Raw genomic sequence first — 20,502 nt, 5'->3', positions numbered from 1 at the left:
TTAGATTGATTCATTAATGTGTTGACAATCATTTGGTGCAAATACGTGGTAGATATGGGAAGAGGGACATGTGAAGAGGATTTGGATCCATTTCTGTCAATTTTAATCAGTACTAATGTCGAGACACTTTAAATTCTTTCTTTCTTTTAGCTTATCGAGAGTGTCCAAAACATTTTACTTCGCCAAATGCCTCGGGCACATGCAACTCCTTCGAAGCAGATTATTGCCAACGCCCGAAACTTATTTCATGAGTTCAATTCAGCTAATGAAATGGAAGCAAGGGGCCCAAGAGAACTATCCAGTGATAGTATCAATTGATTCCTCCCGCCTCCAGCCTCCAGCTCCCGATGTGATAAATTGTTTGTGGTGGAAGGAGATGCCCAAGATGTTGTCCGGATGCTCCAAGGATCAAAGAGTGCTAGTTTGAACGTGGGGATCATCATTACGGATATTATTAATTTAGCTTGTCATTTTCATTATGTTTCTTCTTCTTTTTTCTCAACGGGAATGTAATAGGATGGCTCATATGTTACCCGAACATGCCCTATCGTTGGAGCTCCCTACAACCTGCGATGAGATTTTTCCGGATAGGGTTTATACATTATATCTATTGTGTTTGTTAAATCGAAAATTTCCAACAAAGTAATTTGATTCTCATATTATTGTTGATTGGGAGGGAAAACACAAAGAGCTAGTGCAAAAATAGAAAGATAAGAGAAGGGGTGTAGGAAAAACAGTACTGAAAAAAGAATAATCAATTTCACTAATTTCTGAAAATTTACTATTGAAGAGAATAATACATGTTGGAATTACAGAATATGAATTATAAGCATAAACTGTAAGTAGGGAAAAAGAATTTGCAAACCGAGACCCATTTTGTACAATGATGCCCTTGAGACAAATTCGCCGCCTCACCAATGCTGGAAGTTGTGTTGGTGTTTGTCTCCCAAGGTTAACTCGGTTACCACTCAGCCGCCAGAGCACCGCCGTAGACGGCCCGTTGAACGAACTTGTGTCTGTACTCTCTCTCTTTCGAAAGGAAGAACAATTGCAGGAGTAAAAGAGAAGCTTCGATTTTGGTGTCATGAAACAAAGGCGCCGAACTCCTTTATATAATCGAGAAGGAGCATTCTCAATAAATACGAGAATTCAATAGGGGGATCGAGCCTACCCATTCAATAGAGTCAATTCAATATTTCATATTGAAATAGGGAATTGAATATAGGGAATTCAATTTTTGAAGAAAAACTGCTACAGTCATTAATCCAACAATTAATTCCTTAATCAAATCATGGGTTTTATTCTGGGCATTTTACCCAGTATAAATTAGCTGCGCACAATTGGTTCTGTAACTGAACCATCCAAACACGAATGGTATAGACCTAATAAAGCACAATCAATTCCAAACCAATCTAGACTAGACCACATATCACAGATCTCGAACCACAGGTCGCGGGCTCACGAATCCTGAGTCTCGGTCCTAGCCCAGGTCTCATCTAGTTGTTCGGCGACGGCGCGCGCGCGCGCGTCCCTTGGTTTTATCAATTCCCATAATGAGACAATTTTTCACTCATCTCTTAATGGAATTTGTTCACTGCTGTAGGGTCCACCTCACGCGGTGTGGGTCCCACCAAATTTTCGTTGGTTAAATTCTATTTTCCAACAGGGGGTTGTGTGAATTGAACTCAAGTCACTCAAACCTTGTTTGTTTTAGAATTAAAATTTTGGATTCTCTCTGTGCACAGTTTTCAATCATTTTTTTTTTCTCACTCTCTCTATTTTTTTTCACTTATTATCCAAAATTCAAAATTCAAATACCAAAATGAACAAGATCTCACTGCTTGCAATGACCACAACACAAAGTAACTAGTTTGTGCTAAAATGGAAAACTTTTTTTTATATTTATATGTAACTTAAATTTTTTTTGTTGCCCCAATTCGGGAGTTTTCCAAGCCCGAGGGCTTGCTGGGCCGGCCTTGATTATGCCTATTTCTAAACCGTGGTTTTCTTTTGATGAATCGTAGAAGGAGTGTAACCAAAAAAAAAAGAGAGTATAAAATATGAATCAAAATCGATCGAAATATTCATCAAGAAACATGACTTGCATCTTTGACCTCCATTGTGAGTTTTTCGTGGGAGGTGCGGTGACGATTTGGAGCGGGCGTGAGAACCATGGGGATCGAGTGATTTTCTTTGGAACTCCCGTTGGTTTCTCTCCTAGGGGTCATCGGATTTGGCCTAATGGCATGGCGGAGTGTCTGATGGTGGTTGCAGTCACGGTGGTTTTGGCGTGTGGGTGGTGGCTGCCGTGTTTCGATGGGATGGCGGCAAGGCTGCTTGTGTTAGGGTTAGGGTTTTTCTTTTCTTGGTTGGGCTTGGCCCATTAGGTGTCGGGCTTTGGCCTTTTAAGCGTACAGCTTGTCTCTTTTGGTTTTCTAGATTGGCTACCAATCATGAGTTTAGATCTTGAACTGGACACAAGATTGTTCTTAATTTAGTTTTAAGAATATGATGCCGTTCTCTTTGTTTCTATTGTCATCCTACCAATTTCATTGATTAATGAATTTTTTCTGCCTTTCAAAAAATATTACTCAGTTTGAGGGGTTATAAAGCTGATAAGTGAAATAGGTGATGTTATATGTGGGGGTGCAATAGCAAGACTAGAAAATCCAGGGTGGGGGTGAGTCACCCCCTGATCCAAAATGGTAAATCCGCCCGAGATCCAATGGCTAATAAACGGTGAGAGTTCTTTTTTGAACAGAAAAAAAAAAAAAAAAAAAAAAAAAGAGAGTTCTGGTCAATGCCATAAGTTGACGGGAATCGGCTATAGTAAAAGTTAGTACGGTGACGTGTCTTCATTGACAGATGATTTATTTGTACGGTGACGTGTCTTCAATGGTTTTCTAGAATTTACTGTCTAATCAACATCAACAATACTCCGTGTACGGAAATAATAATATGGTCCGTTTAATTGGTGAAATAATGATAAAAAATACATTAAGGAGATAATTTTTTTTTTTTAATGTTCATTTAGCAAGAATATTCTTGAAAATAGTAGAAAGTGAATTTTCCTGTACAACCCTTTAAAGTATAAGAGCTTACTTTATTTTTTCTCACAAAATATGCAGAAAAATTTTATTTTCTTAAAAAAATCAACAATAGTTACTCTTAATTCCTTCTCTATCCTCTTTCCTCTATCTTTTCTCTTCTAATTTCGGAAAATTTATTTCCTTCAAACTAGGATATTTTATTTTCTCTATTATTTTCTTGTAAAACTTTCATTCTAATCAAACGCATGTGAGAAAAAAATAATTTTTCTTTTTCTTTTTCTTTTTTTTCACTTCACTTTCTATCATTTTCACTTTTCATTTATTTTTCTCACTAATCAAACGAATCCTAAAGTGTATCCGCACTGCTTAACATTCATTGTTTTACTTACCACTCTCAATGTTATTGTTTAAAAGTGTTATAGATGATCTGAATTCTAGAAAACCCTTTCTCTTCTTTGGAAAAAATTTTAAAAATTCAGTCCATTAATTATGAAGACGGACAGTATAATTCAGCATTGCAGCGGAGGGAGCGATGTCAAGTGGTAGGGTAGTCGTACTGGGAAAAAAAATGCAAAATACAACTTTAACGCCACATGAAGTGCAGAACACGTGAGTGGGCCTTTGCTAATTCCTAAGCACTCCTTTACTTGAAGTTATCAGAAACCCTAATTTTGTCGCCGTCCTCCTATTGTCTTTATATTTGCTCAGACTGACTCATTGGAAAACTTATTAGATCTGTCCCCGCCCCTTCCCCCCCCCCCAAAGGAGTCTTTTATCTCGTCTCTTTCCCAGTCCACAAACCAAGAAGAAGAAGATAAAGCTCTCATAATTTTCCTGTTCTTCCCTTGGACTGTTTTTTTTTTTAATTTTCTTGTTCTTCCCTGGGATTGTTTTTTTTTGCTCGGCATTCTTCCCTTGGATCGTTTCTGATCAGATCATATCTGTGAAGATGGCCAACAATTTTATTGTTTTTCTTTTCCACTTGATCTGCTCAGACTCATCAGAAAAACTTAGATCCATTCCCTACCAAACCAATTGTCTCTTATCTACCACTCTGTATCTGTCTCCCTCCCTCCCTCTAGAAAAGATATATTTCTCATATCAAGTCATCCGCTTTATTCTTCTCTCAATTGTTACAGATGTTGTGATCACATCTGTGAAGATGACAAGATCAATTCTCTACGGTTCACCAAACGGTGGTCGAGTGCTTTTCTTCTTACCGGTTGAGAAAAAGAGAATTTCCTATATGGTGATTAAACGGGTATCAACAAGAGAGAGAGAGAGAGAGAGAGAGAGAGAGAGAGAGAGAGAGAGAGAGAGAGACTAGCCATTTGATGATCTGCCATCAGAGGTACTTTTCTACCCTCCGGATTTTGATTACTTTCTTCTGTTTTGTTAACTCATGTGTCTTTATTAAACTGTTCTACCACCTTAAACTTAAGCATAACATGGACAAGTTTGATGCAATACATGCAGCTTCAAGGTCGATCGATCTTGAAGTTATTGGCTGAGTAAATTACTAATTGTACTTATCTCTCTCCCGCTGCATATTTCTCTTTTCCACTTCCCCCCTGTTTAGGATCTGAAAGAATAAAGAAAGAAAAGCAGTAAAGTAATTTACACAAAACTAATGATGTTGATTCTCACTTTTGGTACAATTGATGATAGAAGTCGGCTTTAGGACCGCAAGGGCCGACCGAGTGAGAGGCATGCGGGGTCGCGTGTACATATAGAATTTTTAGATTCACCTCAGGTCATATATAAATGATTGTAATTGTTCATTTTTTTTAGAGAAATTTTTTTTTTTTTAAACCTTACTAGAAAAATATCATCTCAATCGGATACCACTAATTAAATGCTTGATCCATTCATTTTTCTTTCAATTCAGAATTTAGAATTGCGAATTTTGACTCAAAAGATGAATGAGTAATCTAGCACTAATCTCTAGTAGATAGAACTGATCTTTTACAAGAAAAGCTAAGAATTTATTCCTCGCAAAATGAATGTGTCCCCAAAATTTATACACGTAGAATTATTGTCACGTCCTCGAATTTTAACATAATTATAAATGATTTTCATAATAAAAATACTCACAAATATCCGTACTGTACCCAAAAGATCACTGTGTTCCCATTCCCTCAATTAAGCTTCCAAGTCCATAATGTTCCAACATATTACAACATTGGCTCGACGGCCCCAGATTATCATAAGTAGCGAAGTTCGAAAAAGAATTAGTGGTTACAATATTTCGAGTCAAAAGAATTACAATTTTAGTTACAAATACATCTTTCAAAATAAATTTACAAAGATGAATAGGCAACTCCTTCGGTTAACTTTCAAAAATAATGTCCACACTCCAAGCACGCCAAGCAATGCAAGCTATGGTTCCGGGTTAGCACCTGAAAATAATATAAGGCTTGAGCTACACTAGCCCAGTAGAAAAGTCTACGCAAACTCTATGTGCAAATGAGATGAAAGATGTCGATGAAACATAGACTTTCGAATAACAAAGGGAGCATGGATGAGACACAAGTACTATATTAGAAATTTAGAACGTAAACGAACACTTCACTCTTGACAGTTAACCTATCTTTGTCCTTCGAATTCATTTTTACTCATCTTTCGATCTTCACGCATCCACCTCATATGGTTACGTTACAACCGCTTAGTATCTCATAAGTTCCCTATGGATCCTTGATGGGCACACAAGAAATCCTTCACATCGTCACATCACGATATCAATCAAAAGACATTCCGGGCATTAGGACCCCGTATACCCAATTTACATTCCGGGTGATCATGACCCCGTACATCCAATTCTCATTCCGGGTTCTCGGGACCCCGTATATCCGATTCTCATTCCGGGTTCTTAGGACCCCGTACATCCAATCCATGTTCCGGGTGCTCGGGACCCCGTACATCCAAATCACACATTTGGTTCCCAGCTTCAGGTTCAACAGAAATCAACCCTTACATTACATGTTTCTCGTTTCATTGAATAGCTACCCTTTATGTCCTCTTATCATTCACCTGTTCTGAAACCGTCATTAATTCCCCTTTAAGCAATCTACTAACCTTTTACTTCAAGTTAAACCCATGACCCACGCATCAACTACTCACTGCGGTTTCCAGTTCAATTAAGGCGGTAACATAACACATTTTATCCGTAATCCATTAACGTCAATCCGTCGATCCTAGTTTCCGTGATAATTAACCCATTAAGTTCATTCAAGTCCATCGGGCATGTTTTTAGGTATGAAATATGTATTATTCTCCAAACACTAGAAATGATGCGTAAACGAACCCAATAGAGTCAATGAAAAGCTTCGACACGCGAGTTGAAGGATATAGGAAAGCAGCTGAAAGATACTGCAGCAGCTCAAGGAAGCAGCTGAAAGCAGCTCAAACTCCTAGTCTCCTACCGGTAGGCAGGCAAGTCCTACCGGTAGAACTTGAAGACAGAAAGGCCAACATTTCGGTAGAACCTAGACCTACCGGTAGGTGAACAAGTCCTACCGGTAGAAACTCCAATTCACGCAACCTACCGGTAGGCAAGCAAGTCCTACCGGTAGAACTTGGAAACAGAAAGGTCAACATTCGAATTTGTGCTTGACCTACCGGTAGGTATGGAATTCCTACCGGTAGAAGTTCGATACGTTGAGCAGCTTTTGAGCTGCTGCTGTACGTTTGAGCTGGTTACGAAGAAATTTCTCAATTGTTCTACCGGTAGGGAAAAGGCTCCTACCGGTAGGGAATCGATTTTCTGGTAAAGTAACAACGTTCTACCGGTAGAAAGGACAGGCCTACCGGTAGGAATCTAGGAAAAACAGACAATTCTAACAGCAACTACGAATTTTCAATCCAAACTTAAACACGACATTACAAGCACGATTCATGCACCAAATCACCCATAAAACATATAAAGAGAGGTAGAATTCCCTACCTCGAGTATCCAAGCCGAAACCAAAGAGATTGAACAAGCCCTAGAACTTCAAACTCCAAACCAAGCCAACTACGGGTCACCGAGCTCCTACCAACGCGATTCAAGCTCCAATACGCATAGAGGTGAAGGATTTAAGGTTGATTGATGAAGGGTTGAAGTTGATTTGTTGGGTTTTGAGTGAGAGTGAGAGAGAGATGGAGAAGGTGCCGAGAGAGAGAGATCGGGAGAGAGACTGAGAGACTGAGAGGTGGAGAGGGGAAATAAATCCCCTGCCACACACACACACACACATATACACCAAATTGCACTAACACCCACATCTCCCAAATCCTTGCACATGAACCCACAACCATTATTTTCACATTAAACCATCACTTATCCCTTTATAAAACATAAAAAATTTAACAAAGAAATTTACAGGTCTCTACAATTATTAATAAGAGTATAGATGCAGAACATGAAATAGGTTTGTTTTAAGGCATATAGTCGAGGTGCGCAAGTTTGCCCAAGTAATTGGTTATTAAAACTGCCAGGTATTAGTCACCATAAAAAATTTATGTCCTCGTGATAATTTCCCTAGAAAGCCAAATTTTGGATTAATGGCCCCATTATCCTTTCATTTTATGGGTGTTTGTATTAGAATAGTGATTACTTACAACTGTCTTAATTTGCAAAATGAAGTAAACAACACTTATTGAGTGTATGTCTAAACTTTTTTATCGATGACCAACACCCTTTAGGTTAATTGAATAATCCTAGTAATTCTACTATAAGACAATATAAAAACGCAAAATAATGATTATTTTTGTTTATTTTAGGTCAATAATGATTTATTTCTGAATTTGATATAAATGAGTACAAAATAAACAAAACAAAATAAAAACTTTTTAAAATATTTATGGTGTGCAAAAAAAGATTGGAACTTTGGTCTTGAGTAGGGGTGCAATCGAGCCGAGCCGAGCCGAGTTTCGGCATGTTCGGGCTCGGCTCGTCTCAAAAACAATGAGCTCGAGCTCGGCTCGAGCTCGTGACGAGCTGCAGAACTCGAGCTCGAGCTCGGCTCGATAGGTATTTTCGGAGCTCGAGCTCGGCTCGTTCGGCTCGTTTATGAAACAAATATATATAAATATATATATAAATAAATATAAATATGTAAAAATATATATATAAATATATATATATAAATATATTATATAATCGAGCTCGCGAGCCAATTCGAGCCGAGTTTCGACTAGCTCGAGCTCGGCTCGTTTATGAAACGAGCTCAGGACTCGAGCTCGAGCTCGGCTCGTTTTTGTCTTGAACCGAGCCGAGCCGAGCCGTTATCGAGCCGAGCTCCGAGCCGCTCGCGAGCGGCTCGGATCGTTTGCAGCCCTAGTCTTGAGTAGCATCTACAACCACTAAAGCGTAACTAATTTTCAATACAAGACGTACAATAGTTGCAAGAGTCACCATCTACGCCTAGTTCCAATAGGAAAATAAGAAAGAAAAAAAAAAAAGCATTTGCTCGCGCTCTCAATTTTCACTCTACGTTTACACTCGTAATCCTCGCACTCACAATTGTTTGAGTTGATTTTTAAAGACGTTTTCATGCTCACATTTGCCCTCGTATTATGTGACTTAGGGTAATAAATATTGTCAGGGTAATGTTGAAAACTTGGGATGGTCTCAATCGTTTGTGGGGAGCTTCTGAATCACCCCGGCCATTTTGGCCTCAGTAAATGCTAATTTTATAAGCACACAAAACCTTCATTTTGAATTTCGAAGTCCCATCCACTTGTAAAAAGTTCTTCTCAATACTTGCATTGGGGCAAGTATTGACCTAGCTAGTGCACCTACCAGAGACTCAGTACACCTTCCAATCGACCCCGAGCCACCACTCAGCCATAAACGCGCATCTCAACTTAAATGACTGGGATTCTCCGTCCATCGACTGGAGTATTAGTCATGGGACTATTTGTCCCTCCTAAATTAATCATTTCCTGTACATGTTTGTATGTCCAGGTGATTAGAAAGTTGGGCAAGTTACATCTGTACTATCCTATATATGTATGAAGAAGGCATCCGGAATATTGGATTAATAGCCTAATTAACCATATATCTCGCCCCGATGCAGTTTATTTGGAGTAAACTGACAAGAAGAAAATATTAAAGAGAAGAAGAAAATAATAGACGCAGACATACAAATCTGAACAAGAAGAAATCAACTGTGAACTCTTGTCCTTCGATGAAAGGAGAAGACAAATCCTTAGCCCGCCACAGAATTCTCTCACAACCCGGAAAGTTAGGCAACTCAAAAATTAGAAAAAATAACAAATTGTCCAAGTTGATTTTTAAATCGGAAGAAATCCATTACATTACAATATATATAAAGCATGAGAAGAGGTACCAAAGCCTAATGTCAAAAAAAATAGGTACCAAAGCCTGAATGAAACTCCTTTTTTGCCCCTTTGGTTAAACGCACTCTAACCTTTTGCCTTTGTCAGTGCATTTCTTTAACTCACGCTAAAAGTGAAGAGTTAAAAAAGCAATAAAAAATGCTGTTGGAAAAAAAAAAACAATAATAGTCCCCACTACACATATACTTCATCTGTCCCTAAGTAAGCATCCTCTACAAGAAAAAAAAAAAAAAAACGTACAAAAAATTTCAAACAAAAAAATAGAGTACTTCCGTGCATAAATTTTTTAATTTGTTCCCACCAAATTAAAGAACTCAATTAGATCATTAATTCAGTGCAAAGAACTTGAAAAAACTATGCATGAAAGTACTTTATTATTTTTTGAAAATTACATGTCTTTTCATAGTGACTTAAGGGTAATTTTATATTTGACATGAATTAAAGAAAAAAAAAGGAGTGCTATAATAATAATTAAAAAGGGAGTGTTAAAAATAATTTTTTTAAGAATAAATACAATTACATATCTACGGTAAAAGCAAAGAGAAAATAGTTTAGCGTCCCTCTTGCTTTTACTCCCTCCGTCGACATAAATGCACATTTTCCATCGACATCTACTAGCAAAACATAGAATTTGGGTTAGCGAGGTATTAATATGTTAGTCAACAGAGAGTTTAGAGTCTATCCATAGTCTTAAATCCCAAATCTATTCCCCATGGGGCTCAAACCTTGATCACCATTAAGGAGAGAAATGAGACAATCGATTCAACTAAACTTGGTTTCTCACATAGAACTTGGGTTAGTCAGCATCATTCGACGCATTTTCACAATGTCTTATCAACCTGATATTGTCTTACAAATTCTCTCTCAATCCTTTCTTTGCTGATAAAAAAACAAAAACAAAGAACATTTAATATAAGACTCCATTCCACTAAGAACGTATTTGACTTTTAGGACTTTTTTCAATTTTTCTCTTTTATCCAAATATTTTGAAAAATAACCACTTTTTAGAAAGAAAAAAAAAAGACTAATTTATTTGACTTTTTTTGTTTGTTAAAAAGTGGTTATTTCTTAAAATATTTGGGTGACAATATTTTTTTTTTTACTTTTCTAATTTGTCTCATCAAGATGGATCATTAATCCACAAAAATTTATCCTAAAACTAAAAAAAAAAATTGAATGAGAACAAAAAATACTGAAAGTGCTAAAAGTTAAGCAAAATGAGGCCTAAGAAGGGGGCTTTAAGAAGGTAAAATTAGTATCTTCAAATTATCAATGTAAAGTTATATAACAAACAATACTAATACAAACACCAGATTAAAAAAATTACTGAACAAAATAGTTACCTATATATTATATAGGTATGTTATGATGTGATTTTTTATATGAGATCCTAATATTTAATATTAGATAGATATGTTTTACTTTGCATCTCAAACAATAAATTTCAATTTTACTGGGCCTGCTCAGACTACGATATTGATATAGAACAATTCATCTAAAAAGAAAGTAGAAAGAAATTAGAAAGAGAATGAATCTGTATAGAGGCAGGCCTGCTCAGACTCGGAATTGGAATCTGAGTTGGTGAGAATTTGGCACTGGGTGACATGCTCAACTACCCAGTTTAGACTAGTGCCTTCCTCCAACTCCATTATCAGATCGCCGCAGTTTTCTCCACTAATCTGAATAAAGAAGAAATTATACACATAACCATAAGTATTCACACTATAATTTACAAAAACAAGACCAACTATACGTATTGTTGTTCGCGGATGATCTTTGGTGAACCTCGATTACCAATTGTAATACCATAGCCGATACTTTAAATGAGTTTTGCAGAGAGTCGGGCCAATAAATCAACTTTGAGTGAATCGAAAGTCTTCCTGCCAAAGATCGAATACCCCTAGAGCTCTCTGTGACTCCCTTGTGAACATCCTCCAAGTTTAGCCTACTAAGAACTTGGGTACTTACCTTGGCTTCCCTCCTTACGATTCCCCTCCTAACTTACACATTTTTCAATCTTGGGGGACAAAGTGAATAGAAAACTAGTTGGGTGGAAAATCAAATGCATGCCTTTGGCCAGCCATGTTGTTCTCCTCAATTCTGTTACGACCTCCATCCCTAGTTATGTTATGAAATGTAATCTTCTTCCCGCTGGGGCTGCTAACGCGCTGGATAAAATTAGCAGGGATTTCTTATAGGGCTACTCTTGAGCACCGAAACTTGCATGCTGTTAATTGGTCCAAAGTTTGTAAGCCCAAATAGTTTGGTGGTCTGGGTATTGTCAAGACAAAGGAAGCCAACGTTGTGGCTGTGTGAAAACTTAATTGGCGTTTGCATACAGAGAATCAAGTCATCTGGGCCAATGTTGTTAAGAGTAAGTACAACATCCACACCACGAACTCCAGTCGCCCTTCCACCACTTGGTGTGGTATCATTAAACGTTTCGCTAAAATCCATGTGAGGAATGGTGAGAGCACCAACTTCGATCTGGGGTGACAGCTAATTCGATCTGGGGTGACAAATAGCTGAGTAGTGGGCCAATTCGTGGTGTATCTCGGGCCCCCTCAGGATTATTGATCTCGCTGACTCTACGAGACTGTTGGACCAATAACGAGTGGAATTTCAATAAACTTTCCATGGAACTTCCCACTTGTATAGCCATTGAAATCCACGACATCTCTTTGCAGTTTGCAGTGTATATACTTGAAGATGGATCGACCCACTCTTTCCTGAACCAACACCAACCCTCTCCCCCTTTTGGACTGTTGGGATTGGGTATGGAAGATTAAAGCTCACCTCAGAGTGCGCTATTTCTTCTGGCTATTCGTCCAGGAAAAAAATCTCTACCAAAGTTTTCCTTCACAATTATCAAATTTCTTTGGATACCTTTTGTCCTGCAGGTTGTGTCGAGGAAGAGTCTGTTTATCATGTTCTTCGGCTTTGTCCCAGAACTAAGGAGTTGTGGGATGCCATTGGCATTCTCCCATTCTGCCTTCCATCCTTTGGTTCAGCATTTGCCACTGGCTGGGGATTCCTTGGAGTTGCATCTTTCCCACTATTTGTTGGGCGATTTGGCTCCACAGGAACAAATTTGTTTTTTGATACTCAAGGGGATGCTTTCCCTCGTAACGTTAGGGTCTGTCGTACTATTAGTGAAGCTGTGGAATGGGACGTGTGTTTCAGTCATGTATCCTGGTAAGATGAGGATTGAGAAAAAAAACTTCGTATGGCAGGTGGGCTGATTCGTGATGACAAGGGTCTTTGAGTGGGGTGTTCAGATAAAAACATTGGTTTGGCTTCTTCCAGTGCTACTTATGATGGACAGTTGGGCACTCACTGAAAAAGGGTGAGATAAGAAAAGAGAGCCATTTCTCACCAAATCTCATATTTTTTGTGAGATTGGGTGAGAAAGAGGAATAGCCTATCAAAACATTTCTTTTTCATACTTTTCTCTTTATTTCTCATCAAAATGTTCAATCTAAATGAGAAATTTCACAAGAAACCATAATCATTTCTTTTCTTTTCTCACGAAACTCTTCCATCCAAAGGGACTGTCAAGGAAGCCTCAAATTGGCACTTGCAAGGGATTCTTATGAAACAGATTCCCTCGTGTCACAACCACACAACTCATCTATGATGACAATTAAGGAAACCATAAACTCAGCAACATAATTTCTGATTGCCTGTCAAAATTCTAGGAGAATAAATTATAGACACCAGCGGTGTAAATATTTGTTTCCTCCGAATCAATTATATTGCGCTACGTCTTCAAAATAGTGGTGTCATTTAATAGTAGAACATTGCGACGTGACTCAATGTAATTGATTTGGAGTAAGCAAATGTTTACACCGGCGGTGTAAATAATTTAACCTCATACTGTAGATGCTCGAGAGTGAGGTGAAGCAGTGATTAAAAAAGCGCGACTAGGCGTGAGACAAGCTTGTATCGCCTCAGAGGTGTGAGGCAAGGCGAGGTTGGATGAGGCGAAGGACTAGTCAACTCGTATTGACTCGTCTTGAGGCGCCTTAAAAGCTCGACTAGGCATAGTTTAGGGCAAAATAACATGTTAAACACAACCATAAAAGCTTGACTAGGTGTAGTTTAGGGCAAAATAACACGTTAAACACAACCATAGAAGCTCTACGATGGCCAACGAGACTTTTCAAGTGCTGACGCGATGCACGTTGGGTATAGACTTGGTCGACTTGGTAATGGGTTTGAAGGGCTAAAATTGACGTAAAGGGTTTCGAGGGCTGAAATCAACTGGGTAGTAGTAGTTAAGGGCTGGCGAGGCTTTTTTGGTGATAACGAGTGTTGTATGATGGCCGGCGAAACTTTTCCGGCACCAGCGAGTGCTGGGTATAGACTGGGTTGACAAGGTAATGGGTTTCGAGGGCTGAAATCGACTGGGTAATAGTTGTTTTAGGGTTTCGGACACAGATCAGAGTGAACATGACATCAAGTGGGTAACGATGTTTTCTAGTGTATTGAGTTGAGTTAGGGTTCAAACTTGATTAGGGATAGTCAGCAGTGGTAGGGGATGGTCGGCAAAGGTAGGGTTACGATTTGGAATTTTTATTTTATTTTAATATATATCTTTCTTTTTTTACAATGCTCTCCTCGCCCCACGATCAACGTAAAGGGTTTTGAGGGCTGAAATCGACTAGGTAGTAGTCGTTAAGGGCCGGCGAGGCTTTTCTGGCGCAAACGAGTGATGTATGATGACCGGCGAAACTTTTCCGGCACAGCAAGTGCTGGGCATAGACTGGGTTGATCGGGTAATGGGTTTCGGGGGCTGAAATCGACTTGGTAGTAGTTGTTTTAGGGTTTCTAGTGTATCGAGTGAGGGGATGGTCGGCAAAGGTACGGTTACGATTTGGGATTTTTATATTTTTTGTAGTATATCTTTCTTTTTTTATAATGCTTGCCTTGTCCCACGCTTCGTCTTTTACGAACTTTGTCACCTAACATTCGCCTCGCGCTTTTCAATCACCGAAGCGAAGCGTGTTTTTTCCGGGATGTTAGAATTTTTGCGGATTTGTTAGCTAATTTAAATTTGCAGCAAAATAGTCTTGTTATCTACTTGTATGCCCAACTATTTAGGGCAAACTTTGTTTGGTTTTGTTTTGAATTTTTTTTTATGAGAGTAACAGGGTAATAAGTGAAAAAAAATAGAGAGGAAAATGAATGAAAGTGGGAAAATTTAAGAAAATCTTTTGAAAAATACTTTTTAAAAACTAAAACAAAGAAGGCATAAATAATTCCTTAAGTACAATTTCAACCCAAAAAAAAAAACGAGAACCATATCGATTCATCCTTACCCCATCGCCACCACGCTTCCTCCCTCCCTCTCCTCAACTTCTATCACTATATCCACCTTTCCATTTCTCTCTCCCCTCCCAAGGTCTGTAGGGTGAGAGATACTGAAAGAGATAGAGACATGGGCCAACAATCCCTCGTATACAGCTTCGTCGCTAGAGGCACCGTAATCGTCGCCGAATTCATCGGATTCACTGGCAACTTCACCACCATTGCTTCCCAGTACCTCCAGAGACTCCCTGCCACCGCCAACACGTTCATCTACAACAACGATGGCCACACCTTCAACTACCTCGTCCAAGACGGCTTCAGTAAGTAGTACTCCCCCCGTAACTATCCTTCCCTCGATTTCCTCGTCAATGTCTAGATCTGCTTGATTCCTAAAGTTTTGAGGGGAAAAGAGGAAGCAGAAATACATCAACAAATCCAAAAACTAACATCAGCCTAATTGGAAAATGGATCCATCCATTGCCGCAGAATTAGGGCAAAAAAATTTGAGTTAATGTGTGCATGTTCAATTAGTAACACATAGAAAATAATGTAATGAAACTAGTGACTTATATTTCAAATCCAAAACCAACAGATCGAGTTCTTTTGGTTTCTTGAAAGCAATTGATTCTTTCCATTTGCTAGGTTCCTTTTTTCCTTGAAAGAATTTGATTATTCTCGATTCGATATGCGTATATACAGGTATAAATGTTACTACAAGTATGTGTAAACATGATGCTCTGTATTTTTTTTTGGAACCACACCCTGTTTTTCGGGTTGTGTCCGTTTTGAATCCAATTTGTGAAATTGTTGAATGAAAAGGGTTTGTAAATCAGGTTGTGTCCGTTTTGAATTGTGAGGTTTTGGTGCGAGAATTTCAGCTGCTAAAATTGATTATGAATTGGGGTCCATTTTGCCTCTAGTTTGGGTTTTCTTCTTCGGTAGGGAGATGGAGAGGAGGGAGGAGGGGAGGGGGCCAGGGGGAGGAGAGAGAGAGAGACAGGAAGGAGAGGGGAATGGCCAAAAAGGCCCCTCAAAATAGGTCACATGCTAGGCACATAACCGGTTTCCGTCTGAAATATTAACGGAAGGAGACAAAGGGTTGACATTGAAACAAATTCCAAAATACAAGGTTAAGATTGTTCAAATTGAAACTAGAAGGACCTAAGCGAACTTTCATGTAAAGTCAAAGAGATATAAAAGAAATTTACCCTAAATAAACATCAAACTTAACTTTGTCTTCACATAAATCAAACGACTGCGTTTAATTTATCCAAACACTCGTCTCCCTCCCTCCCTGTTCGTATAGTTCTTTTTAAGGGAGTTTCTTTTCTTGTAAAAACAGTTTTATTGCCTGCCCTTTTTCATTAACTTCTGTTAAACCTTGCAGCTTACTGTGTGGTTGCTGTGGAATCTGCTGGCAGACATATTCCGATTGTGTTTCTTGAACGAATTAGGGATGAATTTACCCAGACATATGGCAGTGGGAAAGCTGCAACGGCTGTTGCTAATAGCCTGAATATGGAGTTTGGGTAATTGCTCTCCTCACTTTCACATGATCTCTTCTGGCTGCTACTAATTGTGCCTTTAGCTGATGTACTTCAATCCTGAAATATAGGCCCAAACTTAAGGAGCAGATGCAGTGGTGTGGAGATCATTCAGAAGAGATCAGCAAGCTTGCAGTGGTGGGTGCTATTCGTTACTTTTTTTGATTAGCATGCTATGCATTACTCTAAGACATGTTTTTGTTCCATGGTATTTGTGTGACCTTTGTCAAGTAAATAAGGGATGAATTTGGTGTTGAACAAAATATCAGGTGACTCAATGTTGTAGAAAACGTGCCTGGTTGCAGGTTCCTTCATCGGATATTTAGTTGTTTTAATTTGCCTTTGATGTTTTCAAATGTTGGAACTTAAAGCATAAGTGTTCGTTCAATATCAATGCTTCTCTTAAAGCCTGAATATGTGGGCATTTGGAATGGTGGAGATGCGTTTATGGTATTGGATTGTTGTAATTTTTGTTTATATTTTGCTTAATTCTTGGAAAAAGTCGAACTCTCCCATCTCCCAATCCTTCCCCCTCTTACAAAATAATTTTCTCACAGCACTCTACCATCGTTTCTTATGTGTTTGAACAGGCCTCCCGCAAATTGTTTTTCGAAGGGCATTCGCCAATATTGGAGGTTTTGTATAGGCAACAAAAGGAACCGAAGATATGGATTTCAATATTAGACTATCTAGGGTTTTTTCTTAAGTTGACAAAATTGGAGAAAAATGACTTTGATAGGTTAGTAGTTCAAAAGGGCATTAAAGTATCCGTTGCAGATGGATCAGAAAGCAGGTCCTTATTCTTTTTGAATAGGTATTTTTGGGTTCGTCCACCATCCAAGTGGTGGAAGGTGAACGTAGATGGTAGTGTATTGCACTCTGGTGTCTCTGGGGTCGGCTTCTCTTATAGAGACGACGAAGGGAAATTGGGTCCAATTTATAGTATGCGTATAGGAAACAAGAAGCACTCCTTTGAGGCAGAGTTAGAAGCGATGATATTCGGAGTTAATTACGCGATCTATCACAAGTTTTTGAATTTGGTTATAGAAAGTGATAGCAAAGCACTTTGTAGATATTTGTGGGGCCTGGACCCTATTCCACCCAATTTGCTTCAACAATTCCTACGCCTTCGCTTGGATGAATTGACTGCTTACTCCATTTCACTAGTTCCAAGGGATGCAAACAGGGTAGCAGATAACCTAGCGACAGCAGCAACTTGTAGCTCAAATGTGCGGGCAAATAAGATGCGCGCAGCAAGGTTTTGCGCTCAGCAGGAGGAAATGGGCAAGCCGTATTACACTGTGAATAGGAAGTACTCCACCCGATGTACTCATCGGTCCTCTACAAGGGATTCTCCTTCTGATGACTTCATTTTTCTTCCTTTCTTTTTCTGCACAGCAGAGACAAATTCGAGTCATCGCCTGCCTTTGCCGCAGCGAAAAATTCCTTCTTTGCCTCTTTGGATAAGAGAAATTGGGTGGCACCATCTTTTGGAGAGTCTCTGCATATGTGATGCCTTGAAATGTGCCACTGCGTTGCTGGAACGGAAATTGGGCGGCATAAGACTGGATTTGGATGGGGATCACCTCTTGCATCATGCGGCTAGATTTTGTTCATCGAAACTGATCCAGTTATTTCTTCACCTTAAAGCTCGAAGCGATACCAGATATTCTGATTATAGCTATGATCATGGCGAAGATCTGACGAATGGGTTGCGCCCACTCGATATAGCGTTTAACTTTGCAAGGTTAAAAGAAGAAAACACACACATAGTACCTCTTCTTCCTGATTTTGGCACTGTGTTTTTCATTCCATCTCATTTTTCCTCTTGTGCAGGAATCAGTACACCTCTCTGGAGTCGTATTCGTTTGGAGGGCAATCTACTTTTGAAATGATACATCTTTGCCAACTCAGAGTGGTTTGTTTGTTTTCATAGAGTGCTTGCTTATATTTAGTTTTTTTTTATCTTCAGCTGTCAAAGGTTTGGATATGAGGTGGATGAAAGAATTAAGAGGTTTCCTCCTGGGGCTCTTTTATTGACTTGTTGCAGGGACGCGTTGGGGATGCTATTAAGTTTGTTGCATGTGCATCCAAGTACGTTGCAAAGGAAGGTTACCATTATGCAAGGAAAGCAAAGCTCATTGAGTTGGCTCTCTTGCTGATTGTGGCTCCCAAAAAGATTTTGGTCCCTGTCAATTTGTACGTCGAAGGTGGTGGTGGTTCAAGCGGAAGAACCACCATCCTGCATTGGTTACAGTTTCAAATCCTAATACTAACTCATGAGGAGAAATTAATGGGAGACTGTAAAAATGGCAAGTTAACCGAGATTCGCAGGAAGAAGATGGTTATGAGGTCAGCTGCACTATTGCTTGAAGTTTTTGAGAGGGCTGGTCATGCCATTGAGGAAATTATTCAGTACCTGTCACGGTCACCTTGTGTATGTGTTTTAAAACCTCATATTCTGCTTCCTTGCTTCATAATAGAAACAATACATATTTGCCCAGGCATTGAGATATGAATACATAGGGAGGACCGGACCGGTGAGCATACCGGTGAAGTGACCAAGCGAATGAGTCTTTGGTCCAACCGGTATCGAACCATGATGTCATAATTGCATAATTAATTTATTAAAATTATATATAGCCACAAATTTTACAAGGAAAATAAACCAAAATCACACGATACCAATATATTTTCACATGGTAGAAGTGTTATTCTTATAGTCCCACATTGGTGGCAACATATTGCGCTGGCTTCCCTTTTTAAAGTTCTGTGCGATTCTTTTGAGCCTCGCGCATCCCGGTTTACAACTTTAAATTACTGGCTGAGTCGTTTATATGTGTGTTAAAGAGTAACTTAATCATATGCTGCTGAGCTTGTTTGGCACACTTCATATGCATGTCTGTGTAACGAGTCAGTCCAGAATGACTTTCTGATACTTTATTTCATCAAGTTATCATCTGCGTTCCCATATAGGCGAGAAGTGAAGAACTGGAGAAACATGCTGTTTTCTGGCTTAAGGAAGCAGGATTTGAATTCAAGAATGGGGACTTTGATTTTAGCACTATGGACTGGTTTGAGAACGCAATTGTTTAATTTCTTTTTTTCCGGATTGTGTTTCTTCTCTTTACGCACGTTCATTCTTCTTATATCACCTATCGCGGTTAATGGTTAAACCTTGACTGGCCGAATAAAACTTGTGTACCCTTATTCTGGCAGCATCACGCTTACTGATTCCATAAGGACCAGGAACAGGACCCCTACCAAGGATGCTCCATCAGGTGTTTTTTTGTGCTCTAGAACTCTATTCTTACAATTAAATTATGGAAAAACAACACCACCAGGATGCTGTGGCAGTGGCAATTCTGTAAATTGAAGCCATTTTTCTCGGTGTTCTGCACTCAAACTATGCATTGTCATTACTATTTAACAAATGTAACTTATACTTTCTAATATATTATGATGTATTGAAAATAGCACACAAGGCTCGGTTTGGTTTGATTTGGTGAAAATAGCATACAAGCTTCTGATGACTTCATTTTTCTTCCTTTCTTTTTTTGCACAGCAGAGACAAATTCCAGTCCTCGCCTGCCTTTGCCGCAGCAAAAAATTCTGTCTTTGCCCCTTTGGGTAAGAGAATTTGTTTGTATATATAGTACTAAGCACAGTCTTTTCGTGTTGTCTTATATCGTGAATAAGTTTTTGATAAGGATTATTTGTTTGCGCAGGGTGTTAGTCCTTGGTCCTCTGCCCAGACTTTCCCTTTTCACCAAACCCGTTGTTTCACCTCCACGGACAAGTCACATTACACAAATCATATGAAGCAAACTGAACCCATGGTGCAGAATGTGCCCCAATGGCTGTCCAAGGTGAGGCTTGCACATTTTGCAAGGTTGCTCAGGAGGGGGATGAAAATTGCTTGATTGATTGATGTACAAGCTCTCTGACTTGTTACGAGCTCTCTTGACTTGCTATAAACGTGTGCTTGGACCTATAGCCAGCTGGAGTGGCATTCCCTTATTGCTTTTGCTTTTGACACTCTGGGAAGTAATGCCAGTTCTTTGATTCGGCAATCACTGTCATGCAAAGAGTTTTTAATCGAATGCTTGTCCTCTTTTGATCATTTGATTAAGGAATCTGCAGAATGGGCCAAGTTGGCGATAAGCCGTGCAATTTCTGTTTGAGGCTACTGCCACTTGGTATTGTACTTTCCTTTTAAGAGTCCCTGAATGCATATTGGTTGTGTCGAGTCGGGG

The 20,502-nt window shown here is 39.1% G+C and overlaps 1 protein-coding gene across 2 annotated transcripts; it reads left to right on the top strand.

The window, feature by feature from the left end:
• Positions 1-3,754: 3,754 nt before the first annotated feature.
• Positions 3,755-20,420, top strand: LOC131328832 (uncharacterized). 2 transcript variants are annotated; one of them, XM_058361763.1, is made up of 11 exons: positions 3,755-5,076; positions 7,414-15,022; positions 16,090-16,231; positions 16,318-16,384; positions 16,837-17,993; positions 18,083-18,164; positions 18,297-18,683; positions 19,223-19,326; positions 19,466-19,527; positions 19,812-19,876; positions 19,975-20,420. In XM_058361763.1, the coding sequence occupies exons 2-11, from the start codon at positions 14,833-14,835 to the stop codon at positions 20,167-20,169; spliced, it is 2,451 nt and encodes an 816-aa protein (XP_058217746.1). In that variant the 5' UTR covers positions 3,755-5,076; positions 7,414-14,832; the 3' UTR covers positions 20,170-20,420. The 2 variants fall into 2 exon arrangements, with proteins under 2 accessions (XP_058217746.1, XP_058217747.1); XM_058361764.1 differs by lacking the exon at positions 7,414-15,022 and having other exon boundaries at positions 3,783-4,401.
• The last annotated feature ends 82 nt before the right edge of the window (positions 20,421-20,502 follow it).

This window comes from Rhododendron vialii, chromosome 6a, assembly GCF_030253575.1.
Source record: "Rhododendron vialii isolate Sample 1 chromosome 6a, ASM3025357v1".
In the NCBI taxonomy this organism is placed as follows: domain Eukaryota; kingdom Viridiplantae; phylum Streptophyta; class Magnoliopsida; order Ericales; family Ericaceae; genus Rhododendron; species Rhododendron vialii.
Note: the sequence above shows the minus strand (reverse complement) of the source record. Positions and strands in the feature narration are given on the sequence as shown.